The 16,517-nt window shown below is 47.6% G+C and overlaps 3 protein-coding genes across 3 annotated transcripts; 1 reads left to right on the forward strand and 2 right to left on the reverse strand.

Annotated features, from left to right (window-relative positions):
- Positions 1 to 828: 828 nt before the first annotated feature.
- Positions 829 to 6,236, reverse strand: UA08_07211 (hypothetical protein; the record flags this gene model as incomplete). The annotated part of the gene is made up of 3 exons (XM_020262128.1): positions 829 to 2,011; positions 2,068 to 2,166; positions 2,206 to 6,236. 3 exons carry the CDS (start codon positions 6,234 to 6,236, stop codon positions 829 to 831), a joined length of 5,313 nt encoding a protein of 1,770 aa, XP_020117784.1.
- Positions 6,237 to 7,044: 808 nt separating this feature from the next.
- On the forward strand, positions 7,045 to 14,632 carry UA08_07212 (hypothetical protein; the record flags this gene model as incomplete). Its single annotated transcript, XM_020262129.1, has 12 exons — positions 7,045 to 8,937; positions 9,283 to 9,405; positions 9,459 to 9,527; positions 9,587 to 9,883; positions 9,940 to 10,575; positions 10,632 to 10,865; positions 10,919 to 11,254; positions 11,303 to 11,806; positions 11,858 to 12,256; positions 12,323 to 12,646; positions 12,929 to 13,205; positions 13,272 to 14,632. The coding sequence occupies 12 exons, from the start codon at positions 7,045 to 7,047 to the stop codon at positions 14,630 to 14,632; spliced, it is 6,453 nt and encodes a 2,150-aa protein (XP_020117783.1).
- A 399-nt stretch (positions 14,633 to 15,031) lies between these two features.
- Positions 15,032 to 16,155, reverse strand: UA08_07213 (hypothetical protein; the record flags this gene model as incomplete). Its single annotated transcript, XM_020262130.1, has 2 exons — positions 15,032 to 15,858; positions 15,957 to 16,155. 2 exons carry the CDS (start codon positions 16,153 to 16,155, stop codon positions 15,032 to 15,034), a joined length of 1,026 nt encoding a protein of 341 aa, XP_020117778.1.
- Between the last annotated feature and the right edge of the window lie 362 nt (positions 16,156 to 16,517).

Consider the following 16,517-nt stretch of genomic DNA (forward strand, 5'->3'; position numbering starts at 1 on the left):
ACCTCCCCCCGGTGCTAGTCTCGATATGGCTTAGCGCGCAGAATTAAAGCAAGCTTTAGGCTGCCTGGGCTTTAAGGCTGCAGCACGTCGATATTCGTGCCCAAATAGACCATGCGTTTTGTCCTCTGTGCGTAGCTAGCTATACACTATGTTCTAGCGGGCGTCCAGCTTAGAGCCAAGTAGGCAATTGCCGTGACAATTAATTTATGTGATCCTTCCTTCTCCTTCCAAGCAAGGCGCGACTTGCCAATCACCCAACAACGTGCCGCTGCCGTCGACCAATCAGGAGCGAGCCATGTGCCTGCGCCTAGCCGTGTTCGTCCATCGATATCATCCATGGGTCTAGATCCTACATTATTAGTATATAGTAGGCTATCCCTCACATTTCCTTGCACGGGATAGTCCCAAAGGAGATGTTGTAAAGAGTTGTGTCCTGTCCGTCTGAATGCCCTAGTCGACGCCGATGCTATGGCCTTGGCTAGGGGCGGTGAATGAAGTCGACAACGACATATATAGGCGAGATTCAATAGCGAAAAGCAGATGAAGGAATGTGGACACAATGAAAATACGAACGTCCATAATAGAGCTGCTTGCCAAATATAATATCGAGTTCATACTCGAACAATGCCGGTGCATTAATAGCCTAACAACTAATAATGATAGTAATAATGATTATAGAAACCATGACAAAGCCAACAAAAATCATATGTTTAACATAAAAACAGGCTCCGCCCATGCATGCTTCTAATGAACCAAACGCACGCCGAACCACAATGGAAAACACCAAGCAGGAAATGCAGCACACAAAGATCTCTAAAAAAAAACGCATTATTGGCACAGTGCGCGGGTGTTTCTTTTCGTGAAAACACCCAACTGCTCCAGTTTGTCCCAGATTCGATCCACCTCTGCTCGCTCATCCTCCAAAACCGGCCTCAGGTCCAGGCCATTCAGTACTCTTAGCGAACCCCCGGTTCCGGCATACAGCATAACTTCCGCCGTTATACGCTTTGTTTTGGTTGACGCGTCCAAACGTGATCGATATTTCCGATCCGTCTCTGCATCTGCCGGAGGAAGAGTATAGGGGTCATCAATTTCCACTTCTCCAGCTCTTCCTCCACCATGCACTTTACTTGCGAATCCAATGACTGCGTGATCTTCTGTTTCCTCAGATGTTGTTGCTATGAGATCAACACCAGTTTCGATTCGGCGTTGGCGCTTCTGCGCTCGCTGAAGCTTGTCTTCTATCATTTTCAGATGCGAATCAGCACGCCCGCTTCCAGAAACCTGGGGCGGATAGAATCCAACTGTGAGGGGGTTGTTTCGAAGATCAATGGTCTTTAGGGAACTGTAGCCGTGCTGACTCGATCGACCAACTCTTGCGACAACCTGGCAGAGCGTTCGCAGTCTGTTGATTCGGTTCCCAGCCACTGTCAATCGGCTCAAACCTTTCATATTCACAATTCCTCCAAGGTCGCTGACGCAATTGGAGTTCAAATTGAGAACACGGAGATTGGGAAATTTTTTATCAAAGTTGTTGGGTAGTCTCTGAATCCCGCAAGAGGCAATATCGAGTAGCTGCAAAGCTAACAATGGAACAGATGGGGCTAAAGTTCGTTCGGAAAGCCGATTAGAAGATAGAAAGATCTTGCGAGTATCATTCAGAGAACCGAGATCGATATCCAGAGAAGCCCCCAATTCCGGTGATTGTCCAGCGAACTGCTCTCGTACCGAGAAAACTTCAATCCCGCTGCATCCAGACAACCCAAAAACCGTGGTCAGATAGTTATTATCAAGATAAAGGAGCTGCAATTTTGGATAATGTGATGCATCAAAAGCGGACAAACGGTTACTGGACGCTTTCAGGGTACGCAGACTTCGTAATGGTTCAGGCGTTTGAAGTTCTCTTAGCTGATTTGCGCTTACATCTAACGTCTCCATAGCCGGGAGATATTCAAGATGTTGAATCGCATTGATCTGGTTGCTACTGAAGTCAATTTCACCTAAACGGGTCCTAGAGCAAAGCATGTCAGTCAAATACTGCATACCATGACAGGCTGAGGAACCCACAATTCTGAACCTTCGAAATCTACCGTAGTCAAGTTGTTGTGCTTCAGCTCCAGACGCAAAAGACCGTTGAGGCCGAATATTCCCTTAATGTTGCGTATCCTATTATTGTTTGCACGGAGCTCACGCAGATGAACTAACCCCGAGAAGCCATCCAAAGACTCAAGCTGATTGCCAGAGACATCCAGATACTGAAGGTTGATGAGATGGCCCCATGCCGTCATATTCGTAAGGCAATTATGCTGCACTCGTAGGTCGCGGAGTGTTGAGGGGGCGCCATCAAGCTGTCCCAGTTCATTCTCCGAGACATCCAAACCTTCTAAGCGCGGGCAAAATTTGTCCAGGCAGTGAAGCGTAATGATGCCTTTGTCCCTCAGGGACAGTCGACGTAGATGTTCCCAATAAATTTCGGTCGGCTCTACATCAGTGATGTGTCTGATGAGATCTTCAGTAGCCAGTGAAAATGTCCCATGTATTTGGCGTAACGCAGTGGGATGAGCACGCTGGGCAACGTAACTGAGCTCAGGATGCTTAGGATCATCTGTCTGATTGACTGTGAAATCGGCAAGTGGGCTGAGATAGAAACTATAGTTATCGCCTCCGGCAGATGATGGATAGACTATGGATTTCTCCAGGAGGTGCGATGGCGGCGTGGAGGCGAGCTGCCCCGTTGAATTTCGGCGATCCAATCTCATTTCGACGACACTATCTTCATTTTGCTCGTCTATGCGTGATATGGGACGGCCTATAAACGGTCTTCCATCAAATGAGGTTCGCCGGGATGGAGCAACAGTAACACTCTTGCTATCGACCTGGTGCTCGCCGTGTTGTTCATCCGCGCTCATCCCTGTTGTCTTGGCGTATTCAATATCATCAGCATATGAAATATGCGATACTAGCGGAGAAGAGAAGCTGATTGTAGAAACTCTCTTCGCACCAGATCCCTTGGGTTGCTTCGACTGTACGCCTATATGACCCTGTTGGAGTGTCGTCCGAATCTTGGGCTTTGTTGAGTTCGGGCTTGAAATTTGATTGATATTAACAGTCATATCCTCGGTTCCCCAGGATGTAGCCCGAGTTTCTGGCTGTGGGCCACTGGAAGTGAACCGTGTCGTCTTGGATTGCACAGAGCTAGAATCAGGAACGAAAGGAGCACCATCCCGTGTAGCAGGTCGCTGAGCTCCTGCAAATGCGGTTTCTTCCTCAGGATTTGCTCTTACGATTTGTCGATTATTCACTTCTTCGATGCTCTTGCTGGGAGAAGCGGATTCTTGGACTCTTTTGATCTCTTCGAGTTCATCAACACTCAAGTCCGGGATGCTGCCAAATGGATCATCCTCGCTATCTTCGCTTCGAATTACCCCAGCTGCACGGCCTATTCTTTGCTTGACCCAAGATTTGTTTGCCTTATCGTAATTCATGCCGTTAACATGTTCTGGAATGAGATGTGAAACCATATCAGAAGCAATCACCCCTTTGGTATTTGAGCCGTTGGATGAAATCGTTGGGATTGAATGCATTGGAGGATCATCATCAGAGTGTTTACGCTTTCGCCGTGGCAAGATTCGCACGTTCTGTAGGCTGCTCATTGTCTCTCCGCTAAGCTTCGAGTAGTCTGTTCTTTCACAAGTAACAGAGTGTTGTTCCTTACACAGGTCCGACATAACCGATGCCATGAGTTGTTCCGTGTCCTCTTTATCAGCGAACTTTTTCAGATGACTGACAACACGTGGGTGCAGTGGACGAGGCTCTCTAAATTTTCGCATGTCCACGCCTTCACGGCTCGGGGGTCGTGAAAGATTTTCTCGACTGGATACATCAGTTAACCGTTCGTCCTCCTCCTCATCAAGCCCTGTGACGTCCGATTCCTCCACGCTAGCTAACCCATTCTTGTATTTACTCTTTGCTCGAATTATACTCATGACTTTGGTGGCTTCGTCAAGGAAATCTTGAGTGGTCAAAGAGCGCTTATGACCATCCAGGCCTAAGACATCCTCTTTAGATTCATCAGAAATTGAAAGGGCATTCTCTGATGTAACTCTATTCCATCGATTTCGCGTCTGCTCTGAATTTTGAGCGCCTTGTATCGCATGTGAAAGATGATCACTTGTTTGAGACTGATGTCTCGTCGCCCTGTCTTCGAGGCTTAGATTTAATATTGAATCAATCAACTCAGTTGCGTCTAAAGCTTGCTCTTCGGTTTGTTGTATGGTCCGTCGTCGCTTTGGAGCTGTAGTTCTGCTTGACATGTGGGTTACACGCCTCACATTCGCATTCGATTGATAGTAAATGCCCAAACTAGACTGGCGACTGCCAGAGCGGCGAGAGATCCTCCTCTGCAAAGCTCTGATTGATGACTTGTTCTCAGGTAGATCATCGAAACTTTTAGCTTTCCGTAAATTTTCATTCCGCACGTTTTGAGATAATAATCTTCGCCCTTGTTGATGTTCATGGAGATCTGTGTGTTCGAAAGATAGGCTTGGAATAGTGGAAGGTTCAATAAGTCGGTTGGCAAAACCAAACTCGTCTAACTGGCCATAACCGAAGCGGTTCATGCGAGGATCAACTGCATCCTGAGTAACAGGACGCGCACTGGCCCTGTGTGATTGAGATTGCCCCCGCCTAAGATTTGGTAAACTGCGTTTGGCTGTCCGCATCCTCCTTGCAACCAAGGACGGCGAAGCAGGTTCATCGTCTTCAGATATGTCTTGATACGTCTCCTCAAATTGGCTCATGCGCCGTAGGAGTTTCTTATTCGTAAATGTGTCATGATTGCCGAATAACTTCAATGGGCTGCTCATGTTAGCAGTTTGCGGCCTCTCTGAATCAGGCCCTCCCGTCGGAGAAAATGTGATAGCAGGTACTGCAATACTATTTTGAGGGGACTGAGGGATGTCGTCTTGATTAGAAGCTGGAGGCGAACTGCGAATTTTGGAATCTGTAAGAACCGAAGACTGGAGGTGGGATGGGAAGGACGATGGGCTGAGCTGCTGCAGACGGAAGGAACCTTCGGAGTAACCGCCTCGCTCGAAAGTGACGAACGGCTGAGTCTGCATTGCCTCTTCTTCTGTGCCTGTCGAGAGATCTTCGGGCATGAAGGGACTGCTGACACCAAGAAGTTCATTCGGCTGGAAGGATGACACTTCGCCGTTTCCTTGGTGTTCTTTCATGCCATCATTTTCAGGGCTATCTGATATACCGTTGAGTTGCCTTAAAGCAGACTGAAGAATGCCAGAGCCAGTCCGACGGTCGACAGTGTTATTGCTTGCTGATAAGAAAATAGGCGTTAGATCTTCGTTGCGAAGTTCCTCCTCTCCGCTGGCCGAACGCAAACGTATGTCTGTATCAACGACACCGTCTAAGCCGAATTTGGCGTGTTTCGAAGACGTCATATGAACATTGAGGTGTGTGGATTGCTCTTGATGATTTCCCTTTTCGTGATCATGTTTGAAGGACACTCTGTGTTGAACACTCTTCTGCGCCATAGTGCCTACTACTTGAGCTTTGGCCTCGTTGCTAGGATGGTTAACAACTGTCAATGACGACCGAGCGTCGGTAGTGGCGGCTGTTGTAGGTTGTCTGAAGATATTTTCTAATCCTATGGGTGCAAAGAGATCACATTGTTCGTCGGCAGACATCTCTCCGCGAACTAGGCGTCGTTTCCATTCCGGGGTCTCCTGCGTATCCTCTTTGCTAGCTCGGATTTGAATCGTTCCCTGGTCCTCGGTGCGAACTGAAGCTATGGAACTCGTCGATTTGACTGACATCACATTTTTCAAAGGTGTAGATGATGGTTTCTTTCGAGCGGGCGTCGGTTGCTTTCCATTTGATTTGGGTGAAGGCTTGGAAGGACTAATCGAAGTTCGTGCAGTTCGTGGTGATGGAGTTTGACGCGGCGAAGGCGATGTCCGTGTACTTATAGGAGTCGTACTGCCGCCTCGTCTTATCTGGCTTTGCCTAGCGGCCCTGGGTGTGATTTTCCCTCTGACCTTTGGCGACGCAGCTGGGGGAGGTTTCGGTATTCGGCTTCGCTCAGAACATCCAATGCATTTGCGCGCGGAGTGTTGATGGCCACTTGTTGGCAGGGTGGGCGAATGGCGTAGTGAGCATGGCGATGACGGTTGCGATACCCAGTCCTCATCCAATCCCGCCAGCCATGGCTCTTTCGTCATTCTGGCAGGATTCGCGTCGTTTGTTGTGGCCATCGAGTATATGCACGCCTTCGTCGCGTTGTCCCATGGAACGGAGCTGGGTTAGAGGTGGGTCATTCTGTGGTTCGTAATGGGTTGGTGGCATTCAGAGAGCAACTGAGCAACAAATGCCATATACTCATGGGAGGTCGCAGTGACAAACAAAATCCCAATACTCTGTACACGACCGGTTTGGTATCAATATTGATATTTATGCATGGCGGAACCAGGACTAGCAGTGGACTGTCACCGCCGCGGGCCCCTAGACTCGTAGCGGGAGTAGCGTTAGCAACTTTTTTGTTTTTATGCCAGGGCGGGCGGCAAGGTGGAAACAACATCTTACCCGATTTGGCAGCTGCCAAATTTCCCGAGGCCAAGCCCCTTGGTGGGGACGCGGGCCGGAGAAACAAGGTTCCGCTAAGGCGCCCGTGACTGAGCTCGCCCGCCAATCGCCTCGTCGCATGTGGCCGGCGCGTGATGCAACCAATAGAAACAGGCGACGCCGACGCGTTGCTGGGGAGCGTCAGTGATTGCCAAATCGGGATAAATTAGTCTTGATTGACTCTCACTCACCGTCTCACGTGGTCCGAGATTGTGAAGCCTGCCTTGGTGCATGTTGATTCTGGCGGGCAATCAATCTTTCCTCTTTCCTTTCTCCATTGGTATTAACTACTTGCTAGGACATGTATGCTGTGGTCTCTCGCTCTTGCATCGTTTCTGCTGCCGCCGGCGCACGCCCCCCTGCCGCAGCAGTAGGAGCAGCATCATAATCTGCACTCCTTTGCCCCTCATGCCTACTCGCCGAGAGATCCCCCGGCTCACATTGGAGGATGCCACAACGTACGACTACGATGAACACTTACCTCAAGGCTCTGACGACGAGCTGGATGAAACAGCCCGGGCGGTGAAAAGGAGAAGAATCGAGGCCCTCGGCGAATCTTACCTGCGCGGTAAACCGCTATTCATCTCTTGTGCTTCGCTTCGAGGGCCGTTTGATGATGGTTGGGTAAACCCATGGAGAAAGCATAGGAAGCATCATGAAATAGCGACCGCCAGCACGAGGTCAGGGATTCGCCTTGTCCAAGACGTAATACCAGAGACAGACAAGAGCACGAACAACATTATAGGAGGCAAGAGTATCCGTTCAAGCGATTTACGGCAGTATTCAACGTCGCTAATGTCCGCCTCGCCCTCTGAGGGAAGACTGTCGAAATCATCGTGGATACGTCAATCCTCAACACCGCGGGAACCAGGAAGGTCCTCATCTGATGTTCCACCGGTACAAAACTGGCTCAAAAGGGAAAATTTGTCTATCAATATTCAGAATTATGAACCACCGAAATCACCATCCACCCGATACACGAGCTTGGGAGTAAGCGGCGCAGCTAAACGTCCCAAGAGTTCACGCCTAAAAGCTGAGCCGACCTTTCCTCGGACAATCAAGTCTCACCAAACAAATTTACGCAACGTGAGAAGGGGTAAGTCTATTTCAGGTGATTCACAGGAGAAGCATCTCCGAGTAGGGACAAATGGCAGTTCGCCAAGCTCATATGAGCCCACCTCATACGAATCCAGAGAGCACAACCGCCGTCCTCGCTCCAAAATGGAGGGAACTAAAATATTACCGAAACTTAAGAACGAGACAGGTGGAAGGGTCTCCGAAAGTCTAGCCAAAAATGCCGAAGCCATTTCACCGATGGCTGAAATTTTGCCTCCAAAAACAACTGTGCCAAATAGTGCATCTTCTATCCTGATTCCTCCATCATCACACCTCCCTGAATTTCAATACCGCCTTGCAAAAACTCAGTCAAATAAAGGTTCTGAAAAAAAACGCGAGCAACCCCCTTTGGAATCTGGCAGGGCTGCCTATGGTGAAAGCATTCCGGAAATTCTGAAAGCAGAGATCGGATTGTCCTCATCAAGACCTATCATTCAAGATGAGCGTCAGGATCAAACTTCTGTTACGATTCGGACGAGTACCGTAACTCTTGGGTCTGTGCAGAACCAAAACGAAAACTTTACCGAAAGCGAGAAGATACCATCGGCTCAAATTGTACCCAAGCATCCAGGGATCTCCGATTGCTTCATTTCATTGCACTCTACCGAAATATGTGGCATCGGTGCTGCTGGGAGTGGTACAGCGAGTGTGGATGGAGAACTATCAACTCAGGCAGCTTTCGAGCTCGCACAAAAATCATTTCAAGACGACCTTGCTACGCCGCAAAGAGGTTTCCCATCTGCGCAGCCGACAACAAAAATAGGCCACTCTTCCGTCAAAAGAATCACACCATTTGCTAACATTAATGCATCTCAACAAATGTTCGATATTAAGATTGACCCAAAAGATACCCCAGGGACAAGTCACAACATAAATACCCAAGCCATGATTGATGCGATTACACCTTTCAGTGAAGCTACCTCGCCAAATTCAGGAATGGGGGCGCGGCGGAAGCCTTTTCACAAAGCAGATGCCATGAATTCTCAGACAAAGAAGACAATCAGTTTCGCTGCGTCACCGCGCCCCTCTTCTCGGTCGATATCTCTTGACAGGTCATCATTCAAAGAGACAAAAGATTCTGAACACGACTCTCTACCACCTCTCCCACTGACTTTATCTGGGACTACTCCTGCAACAAATCAACAGGACGGTCAAGGATTCCTGTTCGGTATGGACGCGTTTGATGTGAGCCAAGTAATACAAGATGCTGGAAGCTGGCTCCAGCAAAGTTGTGATATCGGCAATGAAGTCAAAAGAGGAATTAGAAGCACTGGAAAAGAGACACAATCATCGCCACCAAGTTCACTCCATGAATTAAGTCTCTCACAATGAGCTCGATATTCGAGTTTGAGGACCCGGCACAGAAAGCGACATGATCTCATCAATTGATGTCTCTTCCATTGTGTTGTATATTGAAGGTTTCAAAGAGGGTAGAAAATACATAGTATAATTATTGGCCAGAAAAAGTATCACAGTAAATACAATGCTTTGAAATACCACTGTTTAGAAGTAAGTACGGATGTTGCCTAGCGTGGCTCAGATCGGGATGATGATGGATCCCAGCCGCTCCACCCTAAGAGCTTCAATTTACAACCTCCTCATACCTCATCGCCGGCTGATGGCGTGGGCCCAAGGCAAATGGCTTTAACTTCGGTATGAATAATCTAATTTGTTTGCTTCGGGAATGCCACTAACAGATCCAAAAGAAGAAGGCTTTCAATTTCTTTGAGGTTTCTCAAGTCCAGCTTTCAGAAGATAGCTCTTCCGTCATCAACGTGATTTCCCCGCCCATTCTCATAACCTCAGAACAGCCCTAACTGTTCAACTATCTTAGGACGATGTCGACTGTATATGTACTGGATCCGATAATCTGTTTATCGGAAGCAACGATGGAAAAGTGCACATAGTATCGCCTGCGTTCAAAGTCGTTCGCTCGTTCAACGCGTACGATGCCGGAGTCATTCGACACATGAAACAGATCGAGGGCACATCTCTCTTGGTGACAATTGCGGAGGACTTGCCGAATGAGCCTGTTCTTAAAGTCTGGGCTCTTGACAAGGTTGAAAAGAAAACTGGCGCACCACGTTGTCTTTCAACTTTGTCTGTCCAGAATGGCAGACGACCCTTTCCAGTCAGTAAACCACTATATCTTGGTTTCGACATACTTGCTTATGTGTGGGACAATAGGTATCTACATTTGTTACCCTCGAAGACTTGTCTCAGGTCGCCGTTGGTTTTGCGAATGGCTCGGTTGCTATTATTCGAGGGGACCTTATTAATGATCGCGGCGCCAGACAGCGTATTGTCTTTGAGTCGCAGGAACCTATAACCGGTCTAGAGATCCAAAATGGCCACAGCACTACGACACTATTTATTGCCACTACAAGTCGTATCCTCACACTCACCATTGCCGGCAGGGGCCAGGGCCAGCCTGCCCGCGTACTCGAAGATGCAGGCTGTGCTCTTGGATGCATGGCACTCGATAAGAATACAGGTGACCTGTTGATCGCACGGGAAGATGCCATACATACATATGGTCTACGAGGGCGAGGTCCTAGCTATGCTTTCGATAGCCCGAAGACATCTTTAAATCTTTTCAGAGGTTATGTGGCACTCGTATGCCCGCCAAGGACAGCAACATCAAAGTCCGACTCATTGCGAAGGTTTAGCGTAGGTCAAACAGATGATATATTTAATACGTCCACATTTACTCTTCTTGATACCGATCTGAATTTCATTGCACACTCGGAGGCTCTTATTTCCCCCGTCAAATGTACTTTTGCCATATGGGGTGATCTATTCCTGATGAGTTTGGATGGCAAGGTAGGGGATTAACTCATCTCATACTGAATGAAAAAGTGACTAACATCGGCTTGAAGATTACTCGCTATCATGAAAAGAATCTGCAGCAGAAACTTGAGATTCTATACCAGAGGAACCTTTATATATTGGCAATCAACCTGGCTCAAAAGGCTGGCATTGATACCCTACAGCAGAATGTCATCTTCCGTAAATATGGAGACTATCTCTATCAGAAAGGAGATTATGACACAGCCATGCAGCAGTACCTGAGAGCCATAGAAAATACTGAACCGTCGCAGGTCATTCGCAAGGTATGCATCATTATTGTTCCCTAGCTAGCTCGGGAAGATCTAATAGGCCGCAGTTCCTGGATACCCAGCGAATCCATAATCTTATAGAATATTTGGAGGAGCTCCACGACCATGACAAAGCCACAGCAGACCACACGACGCTACTTCTAAATTGTTATGCGAAACTCAAAGACACGTCCAAATTAGATTCGTTCATCAAGGCTCCCGGGGAATTGAAATTCGATCTTGAAACAGCTATTGCGATGTGTCGTCAAGGAGGATATTTTGAACAAGCCGCATATTTAGCCACAAAACACGGCGAAAATGACATGGTCGTTAGCATTCTCGTTGAAGACTCTCAGAAATATGCCGAAGCCTTGGAATTCATCTCACGACTTGAAGCCGACGTGGTATGTTGACTCTATCCAATTTAGATGATTGATTTCTAATCATCAAAGGCCTATTCCAATCTTATGAAATATGCTCGGGTATTGCTAGGGCATTGCCCACAAGATACAGCCCAGCTTTTCATAACATTCTATACCGGAAAATATCGCCCAAAGAAAGAGATAGAGCCTCCCTCAGAGTCGCAAACACAACAGCCCAGCGTGGTCCTCAGCCTAGCTGCCTTCATTCCGCTTCCCTACGTAGGCGCGAGTGCAGCTACAAAGGCTCAACCGTCTGAACCCGAGCTGTCACAGGATTCTAATAATGCCGATGATATTCCGAGCTACAATATTCCCAAACCACGAACGGCTTTTTCGGCATTTGTTGATCATCCAGCCGAATTTATTCGCTTCCTCGAGGCTCTCATATCAGAAAAGGCCTGGAAAGAACAGGACAGAATTGATCTATACACTACACTGTTCGAGATGTATCTTGACAATGCGAAGAAATCGAAGGACCTAGGCGCTAGAAATGAGTGGGAGACAAAAGCCAAGGATTTGATACAGGGAAAGGATGTAAGTAGAGATATCTCCACTAGCAATACCTTTGCATCTGACGGATCCAAGATTCCTATTTCGACGTCGAACGTTCTACTTCTTTCGGACCTGTCAAACTTCGAAGAAGGAACGACACTAGTCAAGGAACAGGCAGGCTTGCGGTCAGACATTTTCCGCTCGTATACTACCGCCAAAGACACCCAGGGAGTGATCAGAGCTCTACGAAAATACGGACCTGAAGAGCCTCAACTATATGTGGATGCTCTAGCTTACTTTGCGTCAAGTCCTAAGATTCTATCGGAAGTTGGCGATGAATTGAATGTTGTTCTCAAGAAGATCGATGAAGATGGATTGATGGCACCCTTGCAAGTCATCCAGGCGTTGAGCACTAACGCAGTTGTTACAATGGGTATGATTAAAAGATATCTCAGTGAGAATATTGACCGGGAACGAAAAGATATATCAACGGTAAGCTTAGATCGCTACATGAAATATGAAATCCTACCATGACGCTAATGCTATTTTTTTTTAAAGAATCGCCGGTTGATAACAAGTTACACTACTGAGACAGAGGCAAAGAAAAAGGAACTTGAGCAACTTAGCTCGCAGCCAGCCGTGTTCCAAGCTCGTCGCTGTCAATCTTGTGGCGGATCCCTTGAGCTACCTGTTGTTCACTTTCTCTGCAAACACTCATTCCATCAGCGTTGCCTCAACAAGACAGGCGAAGATGCCGAATGCCCCATTTGTGCGCCCCAAAATGCGACCATTAAAGCCATTCGGCGGCGCCAAGTAGAGTCTGCCGATCAACATAGTCTCTTCACGGACGAACTGAAGCGTAGTAAGGATCGGTTTGGAACCGTGAGCGAATTTTTTGGCCGAGGGGTGATGGGGTCAGGTACCGAATAGTCTGGCACACATTGGTCTCACAATATGTATATAAATAATGAGTATCCTATACACAAGAATCGTGCTAGCACCGAATCACTCCACCGTGCCTTGTCAGTTGTATAAAGTTAAAGATGCTTCTATCTCCATCTCTTTATCTTATCAGCACGTGTACACGCGGCGATTGTTTGTTAGCAGGCGCGTGACCCCAACTACCTTTGCTTTAGTCACTGAGCAGCGATCATGTCCTCTCAGCGTATAATACAAGATTCAGACGACGAGGGTGGAGATGTGCGATCCGAAGTCGCATCCTCTTGTGACCCTCTCCAAGATCCGTCAGTTGCACCCGGACGAACAGACGCAGGAATGGCGCGCGTTGATGAGAGCAACCCGGACTTTCCGATTCCTTTCTCAGCTAGTGACCTGCCTCAAGTAGATTTTGATCGATTTTTGCGATCAGAGTCTTCTATAATGGCGGGCGATTATGAGGATGAAAGATGGGTGTCGACTGCGAATTCAAGCTCGGCTCATGGTAGGCAGTTTAGCACACTATTGCCAAACCCCGTCATTGAAATTTAACGAATTGACCAATTTATAGTCGTCCATGTTGGAAAAGATCGTACAGAACAATTACGCGACGACAGTCTTCCATGCACCATCAATGCTACCCACAATGCCTTGCCACCAACAGCCGATGCCGCAGAATATGGCATGGTCGCAGGTTACTCTGATCATCCTTCAAAAAGACGGAGAATCTCGCCTTCTCAAGAAACATCACACAAAGAACTTGAAAAGAGTACAGAAACAACTTCATCCTACAATTACTTCGCATCTTCCGGTCCGAGTGACACATCTCAGGCAGCGACAACCCTTCTTCTGCCTCTGACAACTGATGAGAGCCATGGCGCAACAACGACTGTGCTTAACTCCCTACTGATACCAGCTGAATCCCCTCCACCTACTATACCATTCTCTGAAGATCCTCCATATGAACACGGACAGACGATAACGGCGCCAATTCCACAATCTTATATCCAGGAAAGCGATCCCAGACAGCCGTTATCCGAAACAGAGACCGAAGCCTTGGGCGCTAAGAAGAAAAGGGGGCGTCCGAAAAAGCAAATAGCAACGGATCCCGCAGATACGGAAATCAAAACTGCTCCAGACGACACCGCCGAAGTCTCCGAGCAGGCAATCAAGAAAAAACCCGGCAGACCAAAGAAGCAAGAAAATGACACCGCACTTGATACCTTCAAGGACGGAGTAACAGAAACCTCGAGCGAGCGAACACTGAGCCCCAGCGTTTCAAAATCATCGAAGAAGAAAATCAAACGTAGCAAGACAACATCAGACATACCGAACAAACCTGGTGAATTACAAACGGAAAGTGACGTGATCTGGGTAGAAAGTCGCCCGGTAGAGTGTGTGCAAGATTCCGGGGCCATGGAGAATGAACCTATACTCTACGCTCGTTCAGAGAGGGAATCAACGGACCTTGATACTACGAAAGACGGACAACTTACCGACGAACAACCCAAAGCTTCCAAAAAGCGTGGCCGTAAGAGAAAAGAGACGACCGAAGGACCAGCTCCCTCCACTGAAAGCCAAGGTGTTCTCCAGGACATTTCTAACATACCACATGCACCATCAACACCACAAGACAAAGCGAAGGGCAATGACATGGAGATGAAGTCTGACAGCCTGACTAGCGGGCTAGACAGTACACACATCCCCAAAACGCCTAAAAGCCGTGACACTTCTTCTACTGGTCCTAGTGCAGATGCCGCAAGCAACGAAGGGAACATTGGCCAAGAAGCTGGTGTTGAGACTCCTACTATAGCTAGCGCAATGCAGCCAGTAAAGCAAACACCTGTATCCAGCACAGGCAAGGTTCCTTTCAGGGTGGGTTTGAGTCGCCGGGCAAGGATTGCGCCATTGCTAAAAGTGGTAAAGAAGTAAGCAAGAGTAATAGTTCGTGGCATAATTCGATGATAAGTTCCGATATTCATCGCGGTTGATCTATGTATATATTATTATGATATGACTACCTTATGTTTACGGAATGAGTATGATGATTGTTTCAATATGAGCACGGTGACTTTGAGTGTTTATCAATGAATGAGCTTAATGCAGTCTCTTGCAATGACAAACATGTAAGGCAATAAAATAACTCTTTCAATGAAGAGACAGGAATAAAAGTATACAAGGAGAAAATGCCGGTGGAACGATAATATATACAATAACGGCCTTGATATCGTCCAGAATGGAGAATCGTCTAAAAGAAAAGAATGCCAACTACCCAACAACTCGTTGACATGCTGTACATGATGCAAGCAAGCAAAGCCTTTAGTAAAGTGTTCATGTGCTGTTCCGATAATCCCAGCGATACCAGTTGTCACGAGGATCGTTCAAGCATTCGCCGACAGTAACAGCGCGGTAGCCTGTCTCATTCACGCGTTGTAGGATATGAGCGGTCAAGTTGTAAACAGTCTGGGCATGTGTATCATGTCCAATGGCTAAAAACGGTTTGTTGTTTGATTTCTGCGTGTTTGACAGTGCGTCATTGACAATGGCTTTAGATACTTGGATCTTTTCAGGGCTATCGTTTAGATAATCAGCTGTGTCGAGATCAAAGTAAACGACATGATAACCCAGCTTTGCCATGTCTTTCATGCAAGATTTGTTACAATTCGAGTATGGAGGCCGCATGTAAGTTGGGATGCCACCCATGATGTTGCGAAGAGCAGCTTCATTTTTCAGTAGCTGATCACGACGTTGTCTGTGTGTAATTTTGTTAAGGTCTTGATGAGACCAAGTATGACTGGCGAGTTGGTGGCCATCACGGTGCATGCGCTGGATCAACGAGCCCCAAGGGCGTGAGAAGTCGTCTATTTGACCTTTCCCGGAGTTGACGCCAGTAATGAAGAACGTTGCCTTTGCTTGGAACTTGTCAAGAATGTCAAGTAGATCGCTAGTATATTCATTGGGGCCATCATCGAATGTCATTGCGAATGTCAATGAAGCTTTGCATGACATGATGGCTTCACCATAAGGGACAGAGCCAAGTCTTGGCCGTATGATATGCTTCGTGGGAGGGCCCTGGGGGGTCTTATCAGCATCGCAAGTGCCGTACCCAAGTTGACAATCCGGAGAATTGCAATGTGCCGCTGTTATGCCGCAAAACCCTGGAATAATTGGTGGTTAGAATAATTGGTGGGTGGATCTAGGCTGTGAACATTACCTGCTGGAGAGCAGCAGAGGTGGCTTTGGCACCTTGATTTACCAGGGCCACATCGTTCACCGGGGCGAGCGTTGGAAGCGAATGTTTCGTCATTGTCATTTATGTCCTCTACATGGGCGATTCTGTAAGTGCTATTGTCTCGCTGCAGATTTCTCCCAGGCAGCAAATGTGGCAACAACTGCACGTAGAGAGCACGGGACACAGAAGCGTATAAAAGGAGGAGGGTCAAGAGGAAGTGCATGTTGAAGATGTTTTGAAGTAAAATTGAGTACTGAAGAGCCACGAACTGTCAAAATAGAGATAAACTATGGGGTGTGAGGAGCAATGCAGTTCTCGAGAGGGGATGAAGTGTTGGGGCGAGAGGAAATGGGCAGAACCAAGGGGAGAGCAACGCGTCTGGGAAGGCGCGAGTGATTGAAGGCTGACATAAGGCAAGAGTGGACGCCTGAGTTCACATGACCTTATGTACACAATAGCCAACTACATACAAACAACCTCAAGGCACATGCTGAGATCTTGCGATCTAGCACAAGAGCACACGAGGGTCTGGGCCTGAACATCCTGTCAACGCAGTTAGCCAAGCTTTGTGAGAGAGAACGGTCA

Source organism: Talaromyces atroroseus, assembly GCF_001907595.1.
Source record: "Talaromyces atroroseus strain IBT 11181 chromosome Unknown scaffold_10, whole genome shotgun sequence".
Taxonomy (NCBI): Eukaryota; Fungi; Ascomycota; class Eurotiomycetes; order Eurotiales; family Trichocomaceae; genus Talaromyces; species Talaromyces atroroseus.